This window comes from Passer domesticus, unplaced genomic scaffold, assembly GCF_036417665.1.
Source record: "Passer domesticus isolate bPasDom1 unplaced genomic scaffold, bPasDom1.hap1 HAP1_SCAFFOLD_54, whole genome shotgun sequence".
NCBI lineage: Eukaryota > Metazoa > Chordata > Aves > Passeriformes > Passeridae > Passer > Passer domesticus.
This window is the reverse complement of record NW_026990162.1, coordinates 580,335-590,000: the sequence shown is the minus strand read 5'-3', so window position 1 is coordinate 590,000 and position 9,666 is coordinate 580,335. Positions and strand designations below refer to the sequence as shown.

The 9,666-nt window shown below is 48.6% G+C and overlaps 1 protein-coding gene across 1 annotated transcript; it reads right to left on the bottom strand.

Annotated features, from left to right (window-relative positions):
• Positions 1–46: 46 nt before the first annotated feature.
• LOC135292857 (serine/threonine-protein kinase PAK 3-like) lies at positions 47–6,631 on the bottom strand. Its single transcript, XM_064406914.1, has 7 exons — positions 6,209–6,631; positions 4,538–4,601; positions 4,199–4,247; positions 3,323–3,435; positions 2,539–2,656; positions 1,615–1,714; positions 47–555 (listed from the first exon to the last, which is right to left on the bottom strand). Exons 2-6 carry the CDS (start codon positions 4,594–4,596, stop codon positions 1,706–1,708), a joined length of 348 nt encoding a protein of 115 aa, XP_064262984.1. The 5' UTR covers positions 4,597–4,601; positions 6,209–6,631; the 3' UTR covers positions 47–555; positions 1,615–1,705.
• Positions 6,632–9,666: the final 3,035 nt, after the last annotated feature.

The following is a 9,666-nucleotide window of genomic DNA, read 5'->3' as shown; positions in this document are numbered from 1 at the left end:
CCTCCATTTTGAAGGATATTTATCACACATCCAACCATTCCACTGAAAAATTTTTTCCTTCAGAGACAGAGCTCCAACTCGGTTTAAAAAGCAAATGAGAAATATCAGGCATGGCTGGAGGCCTAAATGGCAGGTTTCTGAACTGGTTAGGTGTCTGAACTGCTTAGGTTTCTGAACTGCCACTTCCCTTCTGATGCAACCAAAGCTACAGCAGATGCTGATGTGCTGCAGGGACATTTTTAGGAGGGGATCTTGGTGGAAGTGGTGCCAGCAGATGGCAACGGGATTTTGTCCAGTGGCACACAGAACACGGGACAGGTGAGAAAGACAGAGGGATCAGTCAGTATTTGCTCCTTACCATGCCAGAAGTTTCTTTCCAGTAAGGAGCTTCTCCTTCCACCATTTCAATGCCCACGATTCCAAAAGACCATATGTCCACTTTGGGGCCATATGGTTGACCTGTCACCACTTCAGGCGCCATCCACCCAGAAGTGCTGGCCACGGAGCTCTGTCTACTCTGCTCAGGAGTGAGCTGAGCAAAGAGGCCAAAGTCAGCTGTGGAGAAAACAAAAAACCATCAAAGCCAGCTCCATTCAGGAAACTAAGCAAAAAAATTCCCCACTCTCAGTCTAAGAATGCACTGTGTCATTTGCTGGAAATCTGTCCCTGCTCTATTTCCTCAGGGCTTTAGCCAAGTGTTAGAAATATGGTTAGTAATTTGTGGAAATAAAAGATGTATGAAATATATATACGACCGGTACACATCTTCCCCAGGATGGCGAAACCACGGCAGATGGGCAGAGTGGTGTCACCACATTTACATGCAAAATACAACCTGGGCTGCACAGGAGATGGGCATTCACAGAAGCATGCACCCAGTGACGCCCAAGCGATGATGGCCCGGACGAGGTACCTATCTGAGATGACCAAAGCCATCAACACCTTCCATCTGAATGCCAGATTCCGGGAATCGAGGAAACGTATTATTCTATTCCCAGACGAAGGTTTTGTGCAGCCTGAACTGAAGAATGAAACCAGCTTGAATATGCAGAACTTAGAAGGAAACAAAGAGACTCTGCCGCGGGCAAAATAAATCGTATAAGAACTGCTACCTCGGAGCAGCCAGTGTGGACGAGGAGAATTTGGTGCTAGCGAGACCAATCTCACGTCCACCCGGCTCACCTCCCGGGGGTGGTACGCTGTCCGATTGATTGGTGGCTGTCAGGAATGTATTACGGTCGCGAAATAAATTTTATTTTTAATTTTTTTATCAAAATTGGCCATTTTTCATTTTTCATTTATAACACAAGGAAATAAGGAATTGTCCATTTCAAAAAAACCTCATCATTTTTTTACACTACCTCCATCAGTGGCCTTTTTATCTGAAGCTTTAGACTTGTAGCTCCCTCCCTCTTGAAAGGACACACAAGCCAATGCCACTCTTGACTGCTTGTGGTCCCTTGTCATACCTCTGTGCACATTGCAACCATGTCACCAGCTCACAGAGGGGTCCCTGCACTGTCACCAGCACCATTTCTGGGGAGCTGGCAGTCACTCCAAGCAGCCCCACACCCACATCCCTGGAATGCTGCACCTGACCAAGAATACACTGACCCAGCTTGACAGAGCCGTTGGTTCTGAGAAGGATGTTGCAGCTCTTCAGACCTCGGTGGATCATGTGGTTTGAGTGAAGAAAATCCAGTCCTCACAGGCACTGAGAGAGAAAACAGAAACAGGAGAGCAAAACCAAGTGATGTGATTTCATCACAAAAGAAAGGAAACCGCTCTAAAAGATTCCCTTTCCCCAGGGGAATGGGGAGTGATGGCAGAACACAGTGCCAATGAGAGGAAGAGCTTGTTGCAACACTTGCAGAGCAGGACCTTTCTAAGGAAAGGCATGTCAGCTTTTGAAAGAGCAACAGCACCTGCTGTTGTAGACTGTCCCCTGCAAACTAGCCAGGATGACTGCTGCTGCAGGGGATGTGCTCTCTCCAGACAAGGGTTTGCCAAGAAATAAAAAGCCCCTGCAGCGTGAAGTGGATCACTTTTGGGTGGGAGGCTGCATGACAAAGGTTTTATTGCTGGCCTCAGCACAGACTTGGAACTATCACATCAGTCACCTTCCTGCAGCAAACACTAATTTGTGTGACTACTATACTTTTCAGTTGAGGACTGTGAGAAATTAGTCTCTTTTTCTTAGCCATTAGTTTCAAATCCTGCCCCCAGCACCTTTCCTTTTACAGACAAGAAATGCAGTGCAGACAGGCTCGAGGTAAAGGTTTAGAGAGGCAAGGTGGGGAACAGCAAATACAAATATGAGACAGAGCCAGCATACAACAGCAGGAGATAAGAGTACAGGAACACAATACAGTGAGTGCAGGAGCACTGGCAGGCATTTCACTTGAGATGCTTTTGCTTGCCCATAGCATAGCAGCAACACACAAACAAAGCATTATGCATGAAATCACTCCTGTTCCAAGCCCCTGTTTCCCAGACAATCCTGCCCAAACCCTCGGCAGCACAGATGGGATTGCTGACCTCCCGACTGACGGCTGCAATCTCTCTTTCAGACATGTGAGTCTCACTGATGACATCGCTCAGGGCACCTCCATCCATGTACTCCATAACCAGCCAGAGTTCATCACCCAGAAGGTAGCTGAAAGAAGGAAACAAGGGCATGGAGATAAACATGCATGGCTTCGTTGCTCTTTGGAAACAACAAGGGTTGTTTCCAGGTGCCTTTGTGATGCGGACAGAATAAAAGGAATAGACATTCCCTCTCGGCTCTGCATTGTTTGCAGTCTTCGCAGTCTCAAGGAGAGAGGCACAGCTGTGAAAAAGGAGATGGCTTAGATGGCCAGCAAGCAAAAAGTGCAGTTTAGTAAAAGCCCAGATGAAAAACCTGTCACACATGCTATTTCTGGAAATAAACACCTAGTCTTCCTGGCATGCACAAGCAATGGAAAAGGGACAACAATCCAAGGGAAATCCTCTATAGATGGTTTATCAGAACTTAAAAGGTGCTGAAAAAAATTTGAAAAAATTAAGCCTCAAAAGAATGTGGAGGCAGTGAATGTACAGGGTATTGAATTGGTAAAGTAGGGCTGACCCATGTTTTGAAAAATTTTCAAACTGTGTTTGCCAGGGTAGATTAATGCAGACAAAATGCACTCTCTTTCCATCCACTGGAGATAAGTAGAGCAATAATAATTAAACAATAATTAACAGCTCTATTTTCTGCCAGTGACCAAAGTGGGTTTTTAACTGTAAACAAATGTAATCTGTAAACAAACGTTGCAGGGATAAAACAACAACCACTCACCTCTTTAAATAATTCACAATGTTTAGGTGCTTATTAATTTTCATGACCATGAGTTCCTTAAAGGTTACTTCCCTTCTGATCAGTTCTTGAAGATTTATTTTCTTTATGGCCACCTAAAATGATGTTGAAAATCAGTAACAGTAAAAATTGGTTTCATGAGAACAACTTCTCACGTGGAGTAAGTGATTTTGGATGACTCAGCCAAACTGCACCAAACTGCCTTGTGATTAGACTTGTTAATGGGAACAGACATTCCAACAGCCCACGTCTCTGCTGCCTTGGGGGCCAGTTACAGGACATGTGGGGCCACTGATGTTTTGCCTTGACCATTTGGTAACAATTATGTCTCAACCATCACCCACAAACCTCTGACAACACTCTCTGCTACTTTGGATGGGATTCAGAAGAAGTAATCCAGGCGCTAATATTCTGTGGATACATCCTGGGCTATGGGCAGGGCTTAGGTTTTTAGGGACGCCTTGCAGATCTCTCCCTACGTGCAGCTCCCAAGTGCAGCACTGCAGGTGGCTAAGGAACTACCAGGAACTTTCAGATGTATTTGCTGGCAGCCAGAAATGAGAATTCAGGACTCTGAAGCTGTAGCCCCAAAGGGCAGTGAGGTGCTCTAAGGCACCACCTTTGTTTTAGCCATGGAGGGCGAGTGAGCGCGTCCTTCTCTGAAAGGAACCGCTGCCCTCCGTGCCTTCCTTCTGGCAGCTGAGAAAGACAAAGCCCCAAATGTATTTTGCAGGCTGGCACCAGTCTGTGCTTCTTGTGCCTTTTCAGCACAGCTCTACCCAAAGCTCCAGCCCCAGCTCACAGCAGAGGGGAAAGCCCTCGAGTGCAGCAGAGTCTGCGGCAGCTGTTGACATTTACCTCTCCTCCTGTGGCAGTGTCCAGTGCTTTACAAACATCTCCAAAAGTCCTAGAAACAAAACAGCAGCAAAGAAAGGAGACGTCATTTAGCTCTTGCAGTGAAAGCCAACCCACACAGGAGATCTCATCTGTAAATGCCTAAGACCTGCAGGATGCTGGAAACATGGAGATGTCTTCGACAATGCCTTCTGACCACATTCACAAATTCTGATCAGCACTGACAATCTATGCCCAGTGTCTGAACACGTTGGTAGCTTGTCTGAATTCACACATGATAGCTATTCCACCAGCAAAAAACCTGGTGCATAGTTTTGTAAAATCAACATTGCTTGGACTCACCCCCTGCCAATATATTCCAGATTAGTGTATTTCATCATGGGATTTTCCATCTTCACCATTCTCCCTGGGGGAAACAAAATGCAAAATGCTCACTTGAAAGCAGAGATCCTGCTTTCTAGGGAATACAAAATGTAGTCCCACTGCCTGGGGCTCTGAGCCCTCCCTTTGTGGACAGATGGCTAACAAGAACAGGAACAGGAACAACAACAAGAAAGCAGATGTTCTGCAGCACAAGTGGCTGGCACAGACACTGATTTTCTAGCATCCTTTGAAGAGAGAGACCTCTTGACAGTGGAGACACAGGGAAGCACAGGGAGATAGATTCAGAGGAGACAGAGACCAGAAGAAAACAGATACCAAGGCAAGAAAGTTTGTCATCTACAAACATTAAGGAGACCTTGAACTAATAGCGCCTTTGTTTGCTTGAGAAAAAGCACTGTGAGGTTCAACAAAAGATTTCCTACTTGCTAAGATTAAATGCACCTTGACATCTAGAATCAATTCCTCTGAACAGATGCCAATTTCAGAACAGGAGGAATATTGCTAAGTGTTCTCATCTTTTCCACCTTGCAGCAGTTTACCAGAAGAATGCCTCTGTGTTTGTAAACCAGAGCAGCTCATGCTATAACCAATCCCGATGGGACTTTCAACATCAGCACCCTCACCCTTTATGAGCAGGCTGAGCTCAAAATCACCCTGGCCTGTGCCCCTGTGAAGAACCACACTGCTTCTCTTCACCCTGACAGCGCGGATCAGTCGCTCCCATTGCACTCGCCCTCTGGGCACTGCACACATCCCCATCTTCCCAGCTCGGCACGGCGGGCACGGGCAGAGAGGACAGCAGTGCTCCTGAGGCGCCAGCATGACACAGACAGCTGCCAGAGGAGATGCTGACCCTCTCCTGAGGCCAGGCCGTGCGATGCAGAAGCCGGCCCAGACGAGGGGCTGCTGCCCCAGGCAGCTCCGTGCTGCAGTGCTGGGCAGCAGCAGGACTCTCCCAGCTAAGGAAGGTTCCAGCCTCTGCAGTCCCACCAGCCCTCAGGGACAGGGCAGCTACCACAACAAGGCTGGCAAAGCCCAAGCAGAAGCACTGACAAGCAGTGGGAAGAAGCCACAGGCAGCCTGAGCCCTGTACAAGCTGTTGCCCCCATTCAGGACACAACAGGATGGGCTTTGACATCAGACACAGCGAGGTGCAGATCAATGCCCTTCTTGTCCCAACAGGTGATGGTAGACCCAGAATCCACTGGGCTCTGCTCTCAGCCCCACCAGGTCTTATCTGAGAGGACAGCACTGGCAGCTGTTATGGACAAGAAGCAGATTAAATGCCTTGTGCTGCAGAATCACAAAGGACTTGATGTGTTTTCTGAGAGACTGATGTGAGGTGGGCTTCTGCCCATGGCTAGTCACTCAAGCAGTCACAGCCTTCTGCTGATCCAGGAACAATCCCTGCTTCTGCCTTCAGCCCAGAGGGAAGCCCAGTCTAAGCTGCCCTCAGAGGCAGCAGGAACAGCCAGGCGCTCTCTCGCTGCCTCAGAGCACTGCCAGCACTTCCCGTGGGCAGTCCTAAATGTCCTTGTGACACCAAACTGAGGAGGACCCTTTGGCACAGCTATGATGACACGTGCACACAATACACTGTTGCTCAGACAAGAAAGACAGCAGACGTACTCCATTGCTGCAGGGAGTCATCCTCGATCCGCTGTTGCTGAGCGGCAGCTGGGTCAGCACAGGAGGTGAACCAAGTGCCCCAGCTCCACTTCTCCAGCTGGAGAGCAAAGGCTCCTTGGGATGGTGCTGCTGCTGCTGCTGCTGAAGCAGCTGCTTCAGTGAGAAGGCCACTGCAGATCTGAGACAAGAAATGAGTTTGTGTCAGGAAAGTGGCTGGCAGAGATTGCCCTGAGATCCCATTTCAAATGCAAGCCCTTAGGAAAGCTGCTGTCAGCCACATGCAGAGCTCTTCAACTGGATTGGTTTGGCTGTCCGCTTGTGAAACCAAATGGTCAAAACCAAAGGTTGGTTTAATTCGAGTTCATGGCCAGTTTCATGTTCGGAAGGATGACTGAAACAATGACCGCTCTACATCCTCCCAAGGACTCCTTTCCCCCTCTTAGGCTGCAGGCACATTGCAGCTCCTCGTTCTAATGTTTTTACCTCCCGGTCTTGATTTGTCTTTTCCTGCACCATCCTGGGGATGTGCTTATCCTGCAGCATCTCTGGTTGGTTTGGTTCTGTCCTGGTTTAGGGCAAGTTTGGGAGATAACCCCCAAAGGGGCTTCTCTACAAAAGCAGATTCAATTGCCCCTCCCCGCTCCAACCGGTTCGGGAGAAAATATCTCCTTGGAGAAAAGTGGAAAGAAACCTGTTTATTAAACAATAGAAACCAAACAATATTAACAATAAAACTTCTCACTGCTCCAAAGAAAGCAAACTCAGAACAGTCCCCTCCCCAGGTTGCAGCTCGGCTCACTCAGTCTCTGATCAGTCTCTCTGGTGCTGGAAACGCTGTGGCCCAGGCCCGGCCAGGGGGGCCACAGGTGGAGCTGCCGGTGCTCTTCTGGGTGTTCAGTCCAGAGCAGGCTTGAACAGGTCCAAGAAAAAAGGAAAAAAAACACAATGCAGAGAACTTCTTTGCCTCAGCTAGCTAAAACTAACTAAAAGCAAGAAAAAGGGAAAAAAGGAGCTCTGTCCGGCTGTCTGTCCATCTGCAGACAACACAGTCCAGGAGCAGGAATGTGGAGGAGTGAGAGCAGTCTGAAAACAAACTGCGCGCTTCTTCCCTCCCCTCCTCACTGTCTGGAAGAGAGTCTTAAAGGTGTAAAACTTATTATTCAGTATAAACAGAACAAGACGATTGGGGATAAAAGCATCATATAGTCAACCCAGGACATTCCACCCCTTATCCCCATATCGTCACCTTACTACTAAAACTAATATATATATTCTAACTCTACAAACACATACATTATACATCTAATATACAGCTATACACAGACAATGGTGGCAACATTCAGCAAACAGTGATATTTATACATGGTTCTCACCCAACAATCAGATCTCCCTGAGGTACACATCGTGTTCTTCCATCTTTTTGCATTATCCACCATGTGCAACCTGGTCCCTGAGCAAAAACAACCCCGCGAATGGGTTTGTCTGTACTTGAGGCAGGATTGATCCAAACTGTCTTCCCTAACAAACCCCTGACATGTACCACTGGGACTTTGTCTCCATCTACTCTATGCAAAGGCTCTGATTGGGCAGGGCCCGCTCGGTTAGTAGAGCCTCGGGTATTAACTAACCAGGTGGCCTTTGCCAGATGCTGCTCCCAATTTTTGAAAGATCCCCCACCTAAGGCTTTTAAGGTGGTTTTTAGCAGCCCATTGTACCTTTCTACTTTTCCCGCAGCTGGTGCATGGTAGGGGATATGGTACACCCACTCAATGCCATGTTCTCTGGCCCAGGTGCTGATAAGGCTGTTCTTGAAATGAGTCCCGTTGTCTGACTCAATCCTCTCCGGGGTACCATGTCTCCACAGGACTTGCTTTTCAAGGCCCAGGATGGTGTTACGGGCGGTAGCATGAGGCACAGGATAGGTCTCCAACCACCCTGTGGTGGCTTCTACCATTGTGAGCACGTAGCGCTTGCCTTGGCGTGTCTGGGGCAGTGTGATGTAGTCAATCTGCCAGGCCTCCCCATACTTGTACTTGGACCACCGCCCACCATACCATAGGGGCTTCACCCTCTTGGCCTGTTTGATGGCAGCACACGTCTCACAGTCGTGGATAACCTGAGAAATACTGTCCATGGTTAAATCCACCCCTCGGTCTCGTGCCCACTTATAGGTGGCATCTCTACCCTGATGGCCTGAGGCATCATGGGCCCATCGAGCTAGGAATAACTCTCCCTTGTGCTCCCAATCTAGGTCTATCTTGGACACCCCTATCTTTGCAGCCTGGTCTACCTGCTCATTGTTTTGGTGCTCCTCATTGGCTCTACTCTTGGGCACATGGGCATCTACATGGCGGACCTTCACAGGTAGCCTCCCTACCCTGGTAGCGATGTCTTTCCACTCTTCAACAGCCCAAATTGGTTTTCCTCTACGCTGCCAATTAGCCTCTTTCCACCTCTCCAGCCATCCCCACAGAGCATTGGCTACCATCCATGAATCAGTATAGAGGTAGAGCTTTGGCCACCTCTCTCTTTCAGCAATGTCCAAGGCCAGTTGAACAGCTTTGAGTTCGGCAAGTTGGCTTGATCCACCTTCTCCTTCAGTGGCCTCTGCAACCTGTCGTGTGGGGCTCCATACAGCTGCTTTCCACTTCCGATTCATTCCTACCATGCGACAGGAACCATCAGTAAAAAGAGCATAGCGTGTTTCTTCTGCTGGCAGTTGGTTATATGGAGGAGCTTCTTCAGCACGTGTCACTTCTTGTTCCTCTTCATCAGTGAGACTGAAGTTTTCACCTTCTGGCCAGTTTGTAATTATTTCCAGAATCCCAGGGCGATTCAGCTTTCCAATACGGGCGCGCTGTGTTATGAGAGCAATCCACTTACTCCATGTAGCACTGGTGGCATGGTGGGTAGAGGGAATCTTTGCTTTGAACATCCACCACAGTACTGGTAGTCGGGGTGCCAGGAGGAGTTGTGCTTCGGTGCCTATTACCTCTGAGGCGGCTTGGACTCCTTCATAGGCTGCTAAAATTTCCTTCTCTGTTGGAGTATAGTTGGCTTCAGACCCTCTGTAGCTTCGACTCCAAAATCCCAGTGGTCGGCCTCGAGTCTCCCCAGGCACCTTCTGCCACAGGCTCCAGGACAAACCATGGTTCCCGGCTGCAGAATAGAGCACATTCTTCACATCTGGTCCTGTCCTGACTGGGCCAAGGGCTACCGCATGAGCGATCTCCTGCTTAATCTGGACGAAGGCTTGTTGCTGTTCAGGGCCCCAGTGGAAAGTGTTCTTCTTACGGGTGACTAGATAGAGAGGGCTCACGATCTGGCTGTACTCAGGAATATGCATTCTCCAAAAACCTATGGCACCCAGGAAAGCTTGTGTTTCCTTCTTGTTGGATGGTGGAGACATTGCTGTTATCTTGTTGATGACATCAGTGGGAATCTGACGCCGTCCGTCT

Bases quoted from the DNA above. Each gene is read 5' to 3' on its own strand.
- LOC135292857 (XM_064406914.1), bottom strand. From the start codon at position 4,596: ATGGTGAAGATGGAAAATCCCATGATGAAATACACTAATCTGGAATAT. The intron at 4,248-4,537 runs GTGAGTCCAAGC...TTTTGTTTCTAG, and splicing joins CTGGAATATATTGGCAGGGG to GACTTTTGGAGATGTTTGTA. The intron at 3,436-4,198 runs GTAAATGTCAAC...ACATCATTTTAG, and splicing joins ACACTGCCACAGGAGGAGAG to GTGGCCATAAAGAAAATAAA.